The sequence below is a fragment of the Anopheles marshallii genome, chromosome 2, assembly GCF_943734725.1.
Source record: "Anopheles marshallii chromosome 2, idAnoMarsDA_429_01, whole genome shotgun sequence".
Taxonomy (NCBI): Eukaryota; Metazoa; Arthropoda; class Insecta; order Diptera; family Culicidae; genus Anopheles; species Anopheles marshallii.
In genome coordinates this window covers 11942233-11960371 of record NC_071326.1, presented here as the reverse complement: position 1 = coordinate 11960371, position 18139 = coordinate 11942233, and the positions used below count along the sequence as shown (strand labels likewise).

The 18139-nt window shown below is 46.8% G+C and overlaps 1 protein-coding gene across 1 annotated transcript; it reads left to right on the top strand.

Annotated features, from left to right (window-relative positions):
• Nucleotides 1–450: 450 nt before the first annotated feature.
• LOC128710086 (uncharacterized) lies at nucleotides 451–17875 on the top strand. The gene is made up of 9 exons (XM_053805125.1): nucleotides 451–651; nucleotides 768–1098; nucleotides 1207–1330; nucleotides 1403–1646; nucleotides 1720–1880; nucleotides 1955–2029; nucleotides 3520–3632; nucleotides 4333–4659; nucleotides 5367–17875. The coding sequence occupies exons 1-9, from the start codon at nucleotides 451–453 to the stop codon at nucleotides 17873–17875; spliced, it is 14085 nt and encodes a 4694-aa protein (XP_053661100.1).
• The last annotated feature ends 264 nt before the right edge of the window (nucleotides 17876–18139 follow it).

The window sequence follows — 18139 nt, the reverse complement described above, 5'->3', positions numbered from 1 at the left end:
GATATAATCGAATCATCTGTTGTGTCGATTGAATCTGCGGCCAGAATCACGTTGAGCTCTGTTTGTTTGTTGTTTGGTTGTGTAGTTTGTGTCTGGACTGCGGGGGTTTTTCGTTTACGAACACCATTACGACACTGGCAACGACACATGTTGTGTTTGTTTTTCCGCGATCAAGTGTGCGCGCGATCAAGCCGAGCTGGTCGAGCGGTAGCGGCTAGCTGAATTTCATCTCGCGACGGTTCATGTTGGCCGATGTTTGTTTTTCGCTGCTCGTTTCTGTCGCTGTAGATCCGTGAAGCTCTAGAGCGTGAATGAAATCAGTGCCAAAAAAATACCGAAAGACATAACACGCGAACAGTTGGTGTTGCATATTAAGCTTGCGGAAGAAGCCGGTGGAAAAGGAAATTATAAAACCTTCGCTTGAGTTTCTGCAGAAGGCTGTAAGTCGAAATGTCGCTGGATTCCATGGGTCCTTCTGCAGGTGGCGGCAGTTCCGGTGTCGGTACACTGTCCGGCACCAGGATGATACACTCTCTAAGCACACCGTCCGGTGTGGACGGAACTGTGTCTGCATCCCACTCTCGCGGAGGCAAGAAACTGGCTGTGCGCATCCAAATGTTGGATGATTCGGTCACCATGTTTCAGGTGCAGGTATGTATAGAATTATGTTTTAAATTTAATGAAAAATTAGGTGCTAATTTAACACAATGAATAATCTACCATTATCAGCCAACAGAAAGATTAATTCCATTGCATTTTTTTCTCAGGCAAAAGCGACGGGCAAAGTGCTATTTGAACAAGTGTGCCGACAGTTAAATCTGCTGGAAGCCGATTATTTTGGGCTGGAGTACCAAGAAGCACCATCTGGCACCAAATACTGGCTGGACCTGGAAAAGTCCCTCAACCGGCAGGTCGGTCTATCGTTGATAGAGCCAGTGTTACGGTTCTGCGTAAAGTTCTACACACCCGATCCACTGCAGTTAGAGGAAGAATATACACGCTATTTGTTCTGTCTGCAAGTGAAGCGAGATCTTGCCACGGGCAGCTTGCAATGCAACGACAATACAGCAGCTCTCATGGCAAGCTACATTGTGCAAGGTAGAGACATGCATTGCTTTGTATCAGCTTATTTATTTGTCCGGCTGTCTGGATGCGCTGCGGGCGTGGACAATAACGATACTCATTCGGTTTTTTTTCGCTTTACAGCTTCCTGTGGAGATTATGCAGCAGAGGACTATCCCGATCATACCTATCTGTCGTCGTACCGGTTTGTGCCCCAACAAGATCATACAATGCAGAGAAGAATTATGGAGAACCATAAGAAGCATGTGTAAGTTTGATTTGCAACAATGGTCGACTTCTGCAAACACTACTAACTTTCGTTCTCACATGCGCACAACAGAGGTCAATCACCGGCAGAGGCAGATTTAAATCTGTTAGAAACGGCGCGACGATGTGAGCTGTACGGCATGAAGATGCACCCTGCCAAAGATCACGATGGCGACCCATTGAATCTGGCCGTTGCTCACATGGGTATTGCCGTTTTTCAGGGCATAACGAGAATCAACACCTTCTCGTGGGCGAAGATTCGTAAAATATCATTCAAACGAAAACGTTTCCTGATTAAATTACATCCCGAAAATTATGTAAGTAGATGGGCGTTCGTTAGAGAATTGTTTCGAATGCATGACATGAATTTTGTTATTGTTTCCATTGCAGGTGTACCACAAAGATACAGTTGAATTTTTCTTCGAGGGTCGCAATGAGTGTAAGAACTTCTGGAAAAAGTGCGTCGAAAATCATGGCTTTTTCCGTTGCACTGCTGTTCAGAATGTGCAGCGTCGCAAAGCCAGGGTACTGTCGAGAGGAAGCTCATTCAGGTAGATTTAATGTGATATTATTAAACGCGAATATCAGTAACATTTTTGACCGTGTGTATTTTATCTTTTTGAAGGTATAGCGGTAAAACTCAAAAACAAATCATAGAATTTGTGCGTGACAATTATGTAAAGCGACAAACATTTCAAAGGTAAGGATTTTTGTTTATGGTTGAATTTTCAATTAGTTTATGAGTGCGATGAGCGTCAGAAAAACTTCGAGGGCTTCTCGTACTTTAATTGAATTGTTTTATAACTATCTCCATCTTTTGGATAAAGAAAATGTTAAAGTGATTATCCCGGCTTAAAGGGATTCGTCAAAAAAATGCTCATTATTTCATGGGATTTTGCATTGTAGCAATCAAATCGCGTAATAGCTATTAGCTCTCAAACTTCATTAAGAATCATTTCATCCAGCCATTCCATCTTTTTGAACTAATTAATTCAGTTTTCATATCCTTATAATCGGTTCGATTCTGATGCCATGATAGTTTTAGTTTTTTCATCATAATTGGTGGAGTTGTATCAAAACTGACGGATACAGCTGCAAAATGTGAAGTACTAGTTATAATAATGTATGCGTAACATATTTTAGTAATTTTTTTTTAAGTTTAGTAATTTGTTTATGCTAATGAGTTTGTTTTAAAGCAGAGGCTATCAGAAGTTATGTTGATTGCAATCAGAACAATGGTGTTTATAGAAATCCCTTAAAAGCCACTTTTTGTCGGCCAAAGTATTCCGAATAATGAACCATCAGTTGCTCGTATGCTCCCGTTATAACAAAATTCATTGAAATAACATTAGCTTTGTTCCGTTAGTGTACTCCAAGTCATCTGTAAAATATCTCACGTAGCATATTAGCGAATGGTGAATTGTTTTAGTTTGTGTTTTGCTTGTTTCCGTTAATTTATTTAAATTATTTCATATGTTAAATTCTGATGCTTTAGTGTAATTATGATGACCTCATTTAAACTGGTTTACGGTGGTTTTAAAACGTACGGGTTGGTAAGCATTTAGCTACTATACCTTTATTATCAACAAACCTGAAACAAGTGTTTTGTGCTCAATCCAACTTTACCGTGGGTTTTTGGTATATGGTATCTTTTTTTGTTCTTGGAAAATATGGCCCCGTCGAGAGAAGAGAGTTCATGCTGTTTTTTTTTTATTTATTGTTAGTTAGCTCACACACATCTTTCATATTTTGGTTATAATCCGTTTGGATTCATCTGTTTCCATTCTTATGTACTCCCAGTCCATAAAACATCATTCTATTCTTTCCAGATCATGAATTATACAGAGATATTAAGTGAATAGATATAGAAAGCTATAACCAATGTGAACCTAAAAAGAAAGATTTATTTAAATAAAAAAAACACATTTTATAGACTAAACGAAAGGTTAAAAATCATGCATTTAGAAACAGAATTATAGATTTGTATGTCTTCATTTGTTTCGTTAGTTGAGTGTGTGAGATTTTATGTTAAGATTGGTAGATTTTTTGTTGATTTTTTTGTCTTAATTGGGGATTTACGTTGCGAAAGGCATAATTTAAGCAGTGGAAATAGCAAGCATATTCGCCAATTCCTTTCACATCCTCTCTACTATATGTCTCTCTATCTCTCTGTTTTATAATCACAAACAGGTCTCAGTCTTTTCGGCAGGGTCCTCTACATTCAAGTAACAGAAGTCAATCACGCACTTCATGTAATGTGAATCAAAGCATCTCGGCTCATCCTTTACTTCCGATCGAAACCGGTTTGTATTATTTCTATTATGTTTATTTTTCTTATATCTCCTATTTCTTCTAATTTCGCCGTTCTTCGTTTTGTTTGTGGCTACCGTTTTGTTATGTGAGATTTGTTATAACACACGAACACACGTGTGTGCCTTTGTACACACCGGAGCACACCTTCCACAATACAGAGTTTTGCAATACATGTTGTTCGATTTCTTTTCTAGAGCTAGGTTGCTATTGGTACGTTTAATGATTGTTAGTTTATTTGTTTCATTGATTGGTGTCTTGTTGTTACAAACAGTATGTTTTGCGTTTCGTGTGAATTCACCATTAAATGTTGTGTACAGACTGAGAATTGAGTGTGTTTCGAAGCACAGTAACAAAGCAAGAAGGCAAAATGCAGTGTTGTTGTATGGTATTTTTTTATGAAATATGTTATACAACGTACTTAAAAAAATATGTATGTATAAAAATATTTTGAACGTCCTTTGCCTGCATTTAGTCCATCTTCGCGCAAGCAAGAAAGAATAAATCCATCAATTAAAATATAGCGTAATAACGAGAGGTCTCTTGCATCGTTTGCACCAAAGCAGTGTCACTAAACACAATGGCACGCGCAATAACGGATTCGATCGTTGTCTGCACGGCTGTTTTCATTCATGCAACTGTGTGCACTTGCCAGAATGATTGTGTTATGATGAGTCGTTTGTTTGATTGCAGCGGAATGGGAACGTCGCAGTCAGAGCAACGCATTGAGGACGCCTTCTCAGACGAGGAGACAAGTGGATATGGAGGTGGATCGCCTACCCAGCAGTCCTACCGGCCACAATCGTTCTCAGCTCACGGAAGCCCAGGTGGAGACCTATCCGATGAAGAGCTATACCCAGCAAATGGGAATGGAGGGCTCGGGTCACACGCCGCTGCAGGACTCGAGTCAATCTGCATCCCCGGGGGGCACATGGAGTTCGCCGTACCACAACAGCAACAGCAGCAGCCATGTGCGAGAAGCCGATCGGGCTCGTGTACGTCAAGACGGTCACAGTTCCGGTAAGTGGATCCGGCTTCAGCCTGATAAAGCTGCTGGCGTATTGATTTTATGTTACTTTAGTTTGCTTTTGTTTGTGTTGAATTTGAGTCGTTTTTATATCAACCCATTTTTGGGTTATTTACATTTTAAGGGAATTTTTAAACAATTTACTGTATTCCATAGGATATTGTATTCGCTATTATGAAAGACAGCAACATGATGAAGCAATGTAATTTTAATTTTACCATAATGGCTCATGTTATTTTCAGTGATGTACTTTTGTATTGTTCTACAACCGTTACCAGTTTTCGGCTGTTGGTTTCTGGTTTCTGGTTTCGACTGGATATCAGTAATTTAAACTACCCACTACTAAATATTGAATCCTTTGTAAGCAAAGCATGAACTAGTCGAGCTTTTAAGGCAGATCGATTGTTATGCTGTTGAGTTTGGCGTTATCGATTATACTTTTTGTGTGATCAACCCATGTCAGTGATGAGTCATATAAGTTATAGTTAATTTACGATTATTAATTATAAGTGCGATATTTGGGATAGGGATGGAATGTAAAACAATATTTCGTTGATTGTTACGTATCCTTAATTTTAATTAACGTTTATTTATTAGTTAAATGTTATGATTGGTTGGATTTTGGTTGGTTTTCTACAATATTACATATCCAGGAACGTAAACCGATCGTAACCGTGTTCCCAAATCAAATATATCCTAGGTCTGAACCACCGCCTCTATGCCACTATGTCCCCCAAATACACTCATCGCAGCCACAGATTTACCACGCAGCCACAGCAGCTGCTGCAGCAACAGCAGCGTCGGGCCTCAGCCGGGCCGCTGGGCCAACCGGGGGATCGCAGCAGTTCTATGGGGGAGACAACGGTCTCCTCCACCAGCCGGGAGAGTGTTTTATTGCCGCTGGACACTCGCACCAGGCGCTCTTCAGCGCTGCTTCCGGGGGTGGCCTCGGGGTCGGGAATGGCGCCATTAACGGTGGGAGCCAGCAACTCTCAATACCCCAGTGCCACACTAGCCCGTTATAGCAATACGAGTACCTATTCGATGTCTAAGTCGGTTAGCACTGGAACGGACCTATCGGACGAGGCACCTGATAATGTCATTTATTCGGATATCAATGATCTGTATCGGCATCGAAAGTCAACCACTTCCGGTGGTAGTGGCGGTGGATCGGCAGTAGAATCTCGCAAAAACATCGGCGTAGATGACGAAGGCGAGGAGGGTGAAGAAGACGATGAGATTATGGATGAAGTTGAGGACGAGAATGCGATCCGCCGTCCGTACCTTGAGGACGATGAAGATGACGATGAAATTGATATCCGTTATGCGACGGCCACACAGATTAAAGCGATGACTTCTGGCAGTAGTGGGGGTATTGGTGGAACAGATGCAAATGCTAGTTGTGGTAGTGCTCCGAAGGCCGTTCCCAGTGACGAGCTGTACGCGACAGTGGATAGGAAAAGTAAGCTGAATAAGCAGCTTCAACAGCAAAAGCAGATCACTGTACAAGTTGCTAGTTTAAAGACGAACACACATTACCCTGGTAAACACTTTAGCGATGAATTCATAGACGATAGCATTAGAAACTACAATAGTCATACGAATATAAGTACGAACGTAAACAAGTTGAACGAAACCAGTGCGGGACCTCTGAATTCGGCTAGCGCAGGAGAGATGTATAATCGTTCAGCTCATTTTGATGAATACTGCGGCAATAATCGGTATTCCGATACCTCGGATTACTTCAGTCACAGTCAGCAGCATTACTCGCAGTCGCCAAATTCACACTCATTGGCCACGACGATCACGCACAAAAACGGGTTAACAGACGATGATGAACGGTATTCTTGCTCTAATCCACCACCGATTCATCCTCGAACCTCTCATTCACTGCCGCGTAACTCGCAGCTTTCCAAGATCGAATCCATCGATTCTAATTACAGCGGTGGTGAAGGAAGGGCGGGCAGTGCTGGTAGAGCTGGAAGTGCCGGGGAGCATAATTTTGTCGGACATCATTCGTTGAACAATCTTCCAAGCTCATCGAAGGTGACCAATGATTATCTGCATTATTCTTCGCTGTTAAAAGGTACTGGTGGCGATTCGGACGATCCAATGAATAGTAAGAAAACATCCTCGGAACGACTCGAGTATGAACTGTCGAACGCAAACATTTACTCGACGGTACAGTACAAGAACTATGAAGATGATTTCGAGGAGGAAGATTACATGAACTACCAACGGCAGCGCGATGAGGGCAGAGATACGTCAAAGGAAGCGTGGCTGAGAAGCAGCTCTTGTAAGGAACTTTGTGATTACGGCTACGATTCAACCGGTCGAGCCGATTTTTCACTCATGGAGCGTGAATTCTTGACGTCTGATCGAATCGATAGCCCCGTAACACGCTACGACGACTCACGTCACTCGATGTACGTGCAAAAATCGAATTACTCGGTTGAGGTGAGCCAGGACTTTTTGGCAAACGAAGGAAAGGTGTACTCATCCAGCTACCCTGGCACAACGTACAATACCATCGATCATACGAGTTATCGCAAACACAATAACCAAAATTTCTATTCAAACTACGAGTACGGCTCACAAGATGATCTTTCGCATGACAGCTACGAGTTGCTTGAAAAGTCAGACGATGAGCTGTACTATAAGTTCAAGGGTGATTCGGAGGCCCATACAAGATCCTGTTCGCTGGACTCGGGCAATTACATTCCGACAGATGATGAAAGTATTCCAGACCAGCAGCATTCTTCAGGTCATCATTCGCATCACGTTTCCCGCCTCTCGAGATACTGTTCGAGTTTGGAGGCGAAAAGCAAGAGCGCTCCGGATATTGATGATCTCGACGATATGTTTTTGATGGAAGATCCGCGAGATCTGCCGCGTGAAAAGCTGTGTGTTAAGTCGGATGGCAACTTCTACAAGAAAATCAAAATGGCCATGGGAGGATCGTCGCGTGTGTCGAGCCCAGAATCACGTAGCGATTACTACGAGTCTAAACTATCCAAGAGCAGTGGTTCGAGCAAGAAGTCGAAGGACAGTGTGTACCACACGGATAGCAACAAGAAATCACGCGAAACGCTGAAGAGTAAATCGGGCTCGGGTTTCAATTCGCGTGCCTCCAGTCAGGACTCTAAAGATTGTTTCGGCGGTATGGACATACTGCTAACGAAGAATTACGAAATGCCAACCACCACAAGCAAGAAGGCAAAATATTTATCAAAGCGGTTTGATAGCAGCTCGAGAAACTCTAGCCAAGATTCGAAGAGTGACTACTACGACGCTAGCGAGCAACAGCATGAGCATGAGATGGATGTCGATGGGGGTGATATGTCGGATGAAATTTATTCCCGCACCAAAGTGAGCCACTCGGATGAACACATCGAAGTGGGGGACGAAGATGGAATCCCAATGGGGAAGAATGGAATTTCTGCAACGGCGGCAAGTTTTTACGATAATCAGATCTACTCTTCCACGTTTCCGAGTGCCCAGACAAAGCCGAATAGTGTAGGAAGTGACGTTACGGGAGGAGGCAACAAAACTTCACACGTGCACTCGATCAGCCTGCAAAATGTGGAGTTGGAGAGAAGCTCTCGCTCGGTGGGCTATTCGGCATACAAATCACCTTCACCAGTACTCCCCACGGCTTTACCGAAACCGATCGAAAAACAACTACCCAAAACGACACACATCTGGCCGGAGGAAATTGAAGGTTTGCCAACGGCCATAACAGAAAACCAGCGTATCGATAGATCGCGAGCGTTTCGGAAGAAATCGGACAGTGAAAACATTTTTAGTTTTGACAAAGAAAAGATTGAGTCGCTTACCAGCAGCTTAAACGATGAGACGCCCACAACTGCGATCATGGTAGAGGCAAAGGCAAAAGTGAGTCCAGATTATCCTCTCACACCGGAGCTGCTGTCAGAATTTGACAAGCAAAAGATTGAATCACCTCATATTCTGCCGAAGAAAACGCGCAAAGAAGAGCTAATGGCAAAGACTCACTTCGAAGAGTATACGCCCAAAATGATAGGGCTGGAATCATCGGTCATAAGCGGCATTCCACCGTATGCGCATGCAACAGTTGAACGTACAAAGTCAGATCCCAACTCTCTAGCTAATCGGCCTCGTTTAGGACCGAATTCGCGCCGCCATACGCTGATGCATCAGAAATCCATCGACCTTACGCCGGCAGACTCAAGCGAAGAAGAATACCTATACAAGCAAATTCCTAGCGCTCCGCCGCTCTGCAAATCACACGGAAGTCACTTCGAGCTGCCACAAACTTACGATATGAACGTGATCCCAGACGTGGTTGAGTTGCCAAGAAATGGGTTTGAGATGCCGAAGAGTTTCTTCAAAGATTATCAAGAGCGTCGTTCGTCGCACAAATCGGTGCTGAAGGATGATATTCCCTATGTACTGCACAAGCGGCACGTCATGAATGGGACCGCCCCGTCACCATTGGTAGAAGGCAAAGTAACTCCTCATCGTAGCTATCCAAAACCAAAAAGTCCCAAATCTCCAAAGTCTCCAAAGTCCCCAAAATCTCCCAAGATGCTGATGGGCGAGGGCGGAAAAGGGGAAGCAACATCGTTCTTAGGATCGAAGGAAAATTTGCTCCGTGTGAAAGACGATACAGAGCTACTGATAGAGCAAATCGGAGTGGAAGATCAGCAGGGCTTCTTGTTTACGCAAAATATTGACTTATCGAAGGTTGATCCGGTAACGTTGGAAGTTGACAAAACGGTTCAAACGGTGCAGCTAGCTAGCAGCCCGAAGCGCGACATAACGAAGCGCATGGATCCGCTCATGTTGGAGCAACTAAATAGCAAGCTGAGCCAAATTGAGAGTGATTCAGCAACAAGCTCAAAGACGGATAGCAATGCCGCACAACAGCACCTGCAGCAGCAGCAGCAAAGAAAGTTCGAGGCGAAACCGGTGGATCTTCCTTACTTGCTGGTGGATAAAAAGAACGTCGAGCTGGCCGTACCGAAAAGAGTAGTCAAAACACGGGTCGCTCCCATTAAGACAAAGTGCGGTAAATCGAAGCGCAACGCTAAAACACGCATCACTTCCTTCTCATCAGACGATGAAAGCCTCGATTCGGACGATGTGTTTGGATCCGCGGAAGCGATGCCAACAAAGTTGGAATTTTCCCCACCTCAATCGCGCAAAGAGATTGAACCAATCCTGAAGCATGAATCAAGCAAGATGGCATCGAACGCCTGGGCAAGGGGACAAACAATGAGCTCGACGGAGATAGAAGGATCACCTCCGCAGTGCCGTCGTCTAGCGGAACTGGAGAGCCGTTACCATACGGTAAAACTAGAAACGACCCAGCTCACTAGTACTGAGCTGCGCCGAATTTCGGAACGATCTTTCTCCATTCCAAGCTCGGAGGATGAGGATAAAAAGCAGCAAACCAAGACGATAGAGTCTTCGAAAGTACATCATATGGAGGACAAAACACTAACAGTAGAGTCATCTCAAGGGAAAGTGCATTCCACTAACGATGCAGGCGAATCTAAGAATGATTTGGGGTTTTCAAAACAACATTCGGAGACTGCAGTGAAGAAGAGCAAGGAGGACGGAACGGTGACCAAATTGTCACCCTCTCGCACGAAACTAATTGAAGAGCTGATCGATTCTTCAATTGTCATGCGTTCGAAGGGTCACGCGCCAATCTTATTTGCCCATGCTCGTCTAAACCTCAGTGAGGGATCTGCTTTCGCTTCATTGCAACGCCAGAAGGCGCAGGAATCGCCAACCTCTGGTCGCCGCGCCAAGAGTCTCGACACCCCGGTAATTTCGCTTCACAAACTACCTCCGATGAATGCGTTCTCATCGAAGGATGATACGGTGGGTTATGAAGAGGAGGAGGAAGTGCTGGAAGTGAAACCGTTGCAACAGCAGAAACCGTCGACAGCTTCGGTAATCGAAGAGGAAGAGCAGGAAGACTCGGTTCATTCCTGTGGCGATGCAATCGTTGTCCGTGATCCGACAATTTCGCGCCAAACATCGACGACGGAAGAGGAACGTAAAAGTGTCCGGATTGATGCAGATGAGCTGGAGTTGCTTGACCGTCTCAAGTACATCGAGAAGATCGAGCTACAGGGGGTGAAGATAAAAGAAAAGCGTAAAACAAAAACTAAGCTTAAGAGCGGACATCAGCTGATTCTGGAAATACCGAAGTACAAATTTGAACCATTCAGCTCGGGCAACAGCTCCATCAAAACGTCGCCGGCTATAAGTCGCGCTAGCAGTGTAGAAAGCACTGGTAAAGCGCGTCAAAAGACGGACAGTGGCACTCAAACACCGACAGGAGGTGGCGTCGCTATAAAACCACAGCGTAAGTCAACTAGTCCGAAAGGTTCAGAAAAACTTGTCCAACCAAAGAGGCGCTCTTCGGATGAAGTGAAGAAGTGTACATCCCCGAACGATATGCTACGAACGAAGAGCCAAGAAGCACTGGGCAAGGGAAAAGGTTCGAGTGCGAAAGAGAAATCAAAATCGCTAGAAAAGATGGAGCTCAAACGACTCGGTAGCAGGGAGCGTAAGTCTACCGAAGAAAGCGAACTGGAGCGGGCTCGGCGTAAGGAGCGGCAGCAAAAACTGTACGAATCGGCTATGAAACAAACCATCAACATGCTCAGCCCGGTAAAGGATCAATTGCCTCAGTTTCCTGCACCGGAGGATAAGATATCGGTTAAGACCGAAGGCGATAAGATCATAATCGACGCGGACATTAAATCGAAGCCGGAGGATCACGTGTTTATTGCTAAAGCACCGAGAAAGCTCGACTGCGGGCTGGCGAAGATAAGCCGCAGCTTCGAAGATCAAAAAAGCGTTGAAAAGCTAGACAAGGCTAGTCGCAGCTTCGATGATCGAAGTAAATCGTTTGACGATCATTCGGATCGGTCCGCGGACGAGAGTAGCATCGTGATAAAGAGTCCGACGCGGTTGAGCAGAAGCCAGGAGCTAAAACAGAAGATCGAAGGATCGGTCGTACATAAGGGCCGTATGGAGGGCAAATCGAAAAGTTTGGAGAAAAAATCCGAACCACAGTACTTGGATATCGAGTACAAGACGCGCAGCTTGGATCAGAACTACACCGAGAGCAGTGCATCCTCGTACGGTGGTGGTGATGCTACCTCTCCGGACTCCGAAGGTGCTAGTCACGGGATAATGATGGGCAGGAAGCAAGAAATTGTCAAGGTGGATGTGCACTATTCTTCCAAGATGGATTCCCCGGATTCGGATAACAATCGTGGCGTTTCTCCCAGTGGACGTGGACGAAAGTCCACTACGGACAGCGACAGCAAATCGATCGAAGATCATCGTCCGTCGTCGCGTTTCGATAAGGGCAAGAGCCTTGATAGTAATGTTTCTGCAGAAAAGAACAGCAAAAAGGATAAACCGCAAGCCGTGGAGAGACGTGCACTGTCCCAACCGGTGTCAGAGTTTGGAGATGAACTCGATATGCAGGACATAATATCCGAGAGACGAACACTTGATTTGATGAAGCGGCGTTCAGAGGAAAAGGCAGTAGATTCGAGCACAACAAACACAATAGTCGATCCTTCAGACGAGGGCGGAGATAAGGAAGCAACGGATAGAAAGAAACGTTCTGGTTTAGGCGGCAGCGAAGAATCGCTCACGGAAGTAAGCGAATTAAAGGATGCAGATGGGAAAGAGAGCGGGTATCTCCCACCGCCTGTACGGGTACCCACCATTGAGTATGAAGAACCGTCGATTGAAGAAGAGGATATCGTTGAGGAAGTGGATGAGTTTGAAGTGGAAGAGCTGGAAACTGAAGAGATTAAAAATAAGAAGGAAATATTGGGAAAACTGAATCTTGAAAGAAGCAGAAGCGATGAAACTGGCTCATGGGTGACGATCGCATGCGAAGAGTTTACCGGTACCGAAGGTGTGAGCAGTCAGCAAGAAGATTTGCCGGATAATGTAGCAATTCACTACAAAATAGAATCTCAGGCGACGTTTGAAGATGTTAGAGACTATACAATGCCTGAATCGGAAGTGATTGTTGAGTCGGTCGATGTTCCGGTGCTATCTCAACCCCAATCTAATCGATCCTCACCATCGGCGTTCGATCATCCGCTGCCACAGGTACCGGACAAGAAACCGGAAGTGGTGTCCCCGCTGCGGGAAAAGGTCGTAAGGTCGTCTGCTGTAGATCGAGATCAAGAAGCAGAAAAGAAGCAAGCCTCGCAAAGACGCGGTGATTTTCTTCGTCTATCGATCGAAAGATCACGCAGCTCGGACACGGGATCAAGTCGGGAAAACGAAACCAGTCCCATTAGGCATGACTCGAGTACGCCACGCGGTAAGGGATCATTAGACGAAGAGTCAAGCCTGAGTTGTTCCATATCACGTCCGTTGGGTATTTCGCAAGATATGGACACTATGGAACACATGAAGTGTCGGGAGCTTCGAGAAGCAATGCTTAAAATGGAGGAGTACGATGATGGAGTGTCGACGAAGAAGGTATCCCCAACGCTCGAAAAGCAGTATCCCGTAGATTTGGGGTCGGGATCGGAGTTGGATATAGAAACTCCGGAAGATCGTATTTCAAGGCTGCTCCAGCGCGAAGAAAGCGAATCTAGTTCGGACAATGGAGGGGGTGCTGCTGCACCAGGACCGTTAGGAAGTACTTCAGGTGCGGTAATGGCCAGCGGAGGAACACTCCCCAAGCCAAGGGTAGTGAAACCCGTCCGCACGACATTGATGCACAAGAAAGTGTGTCGCACGGCTCCTCCTAACGAGAAGCAAACACAACAAACCACTGCCGAATTGAAGTCGGGAACGTTGAAACTACTCAGCGCCGATGGAGGCGATCGTAGTTCGTTGGAATCGAAATCAAGTCTAGAATCGAAGGGATCGTTAGGATCATTCGAAACGGAGAGCAGTTCAGGATCGTTGGGTGCAGCGCAAAGGAAAGGCGATCTGCTACAGAAAGAACAAGTGTCTACCTGGCGTCCTTATCCGATCGAAAGCTCCGGCAGCTCAAGTGTGGAAGATAATTGGCTGCCACCGGAACAGGAAAGCTACGAAAGTTTTGAAATAGCGACGGAGACGATTGAAATACAGAAAATTCCGCTACAGGATGCAAAAGAACTGTCCCCGGACGAGCAGAAGGAAAGTGACTCCGACATACAGGACGAGTTGAATGACTTCCCGGCGACTTTCGGCTATCCGGAGATGACCTCCACACTCGGTATCGCTATCAATCCGGTAGATATACTTGGGTATGGAGCGAGCTTCGGAGTGGGCCGAACGTTGTCGCGAATCTCCGAGCGCAGTACAAACTCGGAAAAATCCAGCGGCGAAGAAGTGGCGGAGGCGGAAAAATCGAGCCTGGAAGATCTGAGCGTACACGATGAGTCTGCTATTTCTAGTGAGCATCAAGCTAGTCTTAGCTCAGATTTGCATTCCAACTCGAATCCGGCGTACATTTCCGACGCGGACCGCAGAACTTCTGCCGAAATGCCGGATATCCCGTGTGATTCTGCTGCGGCTGAGCGTCTGTCGGAGATTTATCAGAGCAACGTGGTACGAAACGGCCGCTTCACCGTTTCGCATGTAACGGAGGGTGGAACTGGTGGCGGTTTGAAGATGGTAGAAAGCAAACCCGATTTGCAGTGTCTTTCGGCGGGAGGCGGTAGTCAAGATTCAGAAGATTGGCCTTTGCCGGAGATACCGTACGACAGTACACCGGGTGAACGATTTGATCCCAGCGTAGGAGGACCTCCAGGTGTGGTGATGCCACCTCCGATGAGACCCTACTGGACGGAACAGGCTTTGGCGCGACAGTCACAGGAATCAGACAATTGGCCGACGCCACCATCCAGTATGCTAGAAAACATTCCAATCGTAGAAAATGTACAAACGTTTCGTGTAAACGAACCACAGCACCCGATGCAGGTAATGGTGGAATCGTTCACAGAACCTACAACTGGTGGATCTGATGATTCTGATCCGGATTATGCCGAGGTGGCTGGAGATGAGATTCCCGAGCCGCCGAAAAGGGACTACATTCCCACGGGCTCCGGATCCGGTTCATACTCGGGATCTTCCTTATCCGGGAAGTCGGGCTCCTCGCCTAGTCCTTCACTGTCGATGGTGGTTCCTTATGAAAGTACCGCTTATCTGGTATCTGCGATGCAAGACTCAAAGACGTACGAGGCAGCAGTTTCATACGACAATGCAACCTGTTTGAGTGGTGCCCTGAGCTCGACCAGTTGTCTCAAGTCAACGTTTGATATGTGCTCGAGCCAACGGACTATGGGATCCGCGACGACAGGTATTGTGGGAAAAGATTCGAATCCAGACCGTGTAATCATATCACAGCCAACGAAGTCTCCGCAGAACTTGAGCCCCATCACGGATGATGATTTCTTCATGAACGATGAAGTGTTTGGGCCGGGAACGGTGAAGATTGAGATCTCGCCGGATGACAGTAAACCATCATCGTCCGGCGGTATGGAATACGGCGGACAGCAGTCAAAGTTTTCGCGAAGCTCTAACAATTCTGACACGTCTATCGACGACATGCTCTCGACGTCCTGCGGCACGTACATGGAGGAAACGGTACGGTTGCGCAATCTGGAACCGCGTCGGTTAAGCAACGAATCTTGCAAAAAGTGCAGCCACAGTTCGCATTCCGAGGAGGAAACCAGCTCGTTCGGTACCGACTTGGATGGGACGGTAAAGATGGGGCTACAGCAAAAGCGCTGCACACACAGTTCGCACTCGGAGGACACCTCGATTGGTCTTAGCATTTCAGAATGGTCCACCGGTACTAACACCGTACGGCAGTACGCGAATCTATCCGGTTCGGACAGCTTATCGGCCGTGTCGAACCATTCCGGCAATGCCAAGAGCGAAAAATCGAACCATACCAAGAGCTCAATCAGCTCGAGCGTCCACAAATCGACCGAGAGTCTTGACGAAAAGACAAGCGGTAGCTTTTCCAGCAGCAACACCAACCAGGCTAACAATACCGGTGGCAAGCGCTTTTCGCTAGAGAATGTGTCCGAGAATGGAGGATGCCCGCGGTACGAACCGTTCAGTAACTCCGAAACGGATACCAAGTTCTCGTCCGGAACCAAGAGCGATGACACTACGCTGACGCTCACCGAGATGGCGCAAACCATCACGGAATGGTCGACGAGCAGTAGCAACACGCTAATCGCGCAGGTCGAGGCGTTGAAGCAGCTGGAAAGTGGAGCTGGTGCTGGTAGTGCGAAAGGTGCCTCCTCCGGCGAACGGTCAACTGCTACACCGACGCGTACGTTCGAGTACGTGCCGTTGAAACCACCAAAGGTGCTGAAGAAGGTCGCATCTCCGGACGATCACGGACGAAAGGATCTGCCTGGGGTGCATGTGAAGCCTCAGGTAACGAAACACTTGCCAGTGGAGTCTGGCGCGAGCGCGAAACTGGCGAATGAACCGAACGTAATTCCCGATCGCCCCACAAGACTGCCGCCCAAGATTGTGGACGTGATCGAGAAGAGTCCTAAGCGAATGCCCGTAACACAGCAACCTCTTCCACAAAGCAAAAACCTCGTATCTACGCGTGTTGAAGCGGCAGACGGTGCCAGCAAACGAAAGTCGCTTGAAATGATGTCCAAGCGATACCAGAGTCAAGATATATCCGACACGGAAACGTTTACAGAGAAACTATACGGACAGAACGAGAAGCTCACGGAACGGTATCAAAGTCAGGAGTTTACTCCGATAGCTGCAACGTCGGCACCGAGCAAGCCACCACGCGGTGACTCGTTGCCTTCCTCCAGTCCAACGCCGATGGCAGAGAAACCGCTGGTGAAGCACCATAGCTACGATGACAAAACACTGTCAAAGTCGCAGATTCGTGAGTACAAAACGACAAAGATGCGTCACAGCCAGTCCTTCCATGAGCATCTGGTGTCGTCAGACCTGAACAAGATAGTGGAAGAAAGTCTCGGAAGTTCTTCCACCACAACGCACACCAGCGAAGCGACCAGTACCGATAACTCATCGCCGATGTTTCCACGCCCGGAAAAGTTGGTACGGTGCTCGCCCTACTACTCAAGCAGCCTCAGTTCGGAATCGCCTCCAATTGCACCGAACCAGTTGCCGCCGCCAGTACAGAAACCTCCGCGTAAGAGCTCTCTACCGCGAAACTTCATGCCGAAAAGCCCGCCCAGCGGTAACGATACGGACAGTTCACTCGATCACCGAGCGCAGGATCCGAAGTTACGATCGCGGGGTTATCGTAAGAAACGAACGGTGCCGCTGAAGAAGAGCCGTCTCGATCGTCCGCTAGAGCACCAGGAAAGTTCTGAGTGTTCGGAAGGATATTTCCCGGAAATGGAATCCGGCTCATCGGATGCGGTAATGATGGAACACCAGCACCAACGCTATCCGGACTTTGAAGAAGAGTTGGAACAATTGCCGGAAGACTATGAAGACGAAACGTACCGGGCAGATGAGGACGACGTGACACCCAGTCGCAATGGGGCCGGGGTATATCCGAGCGCATCGTATTCGAACAAATTTGAGGGTCTTGATATGACGGAGAACGTGGATGAGATGGGCTTCCCGCGCTATGACCGGTTGGGACATATAACGAATCCGAACCTTTACAAATCGGACACACCATCGCCACCGGTTAAACCGGCACGGCAGCGCCGACTGCGCCAGACGAAGCGCGACGATCAGCACGACCTGGAGTACCAGGGTGTACAGTATACGCCAGAAAGTGGGAGCTGTTCGGAAACGAAAGCCGGCCTCTCGGACGATGTTTGCTACTCGAGCGAGGACAGTTTCGCTGCGGGCTATAATCGCAGTAGCGGTGCTGGACCGGGCACTAGCTCACGGTATCAGAAGAACGTTGAAATCCCCTACCCGGATTTCCTGTCCGATTACGAAAATGAATCTTCGTCCGCTTGTTCGTATGCTAGACGCATGGAACAGGGTCGGCATCGGTATGTGGAACTAGAATCGCAGCACCAGCAACTGCAACAGCAGCATCTTGAATACGACGAGTCGGAAAAGCCCATCGATGTGTCGGTTGCGTTCGATTTGAAAGCCTTACCGCCCCCAATTTACGTGGAAGAGGAGGAAGTCGACCCAGAAGGTGATGATCTTCACGAGCCTGAAGATGACGAAGAAGAGCAAGATAATGCTGTCTAAACGAATCGCAATGAGCTGAACGATATTTCTCTAACATCTAACATTGCCAACATGGATCTTCCTCCGGGTATAGCAGTTTAACTAAAAAGATGCCAATGGAACAGTACAGTGCCAATGTGTGGGGGAAAAAAAGCAGACGTTGTGAAGGAAACTTGCCAAATCTTAAAATAACCCATTAGAATCGATCCATTATTATCGCTCGTCCATTACTACCTTCTGCTCCAGAGATGCACCAAATGAGTTCATGTTTAGTTTGACAAGAAT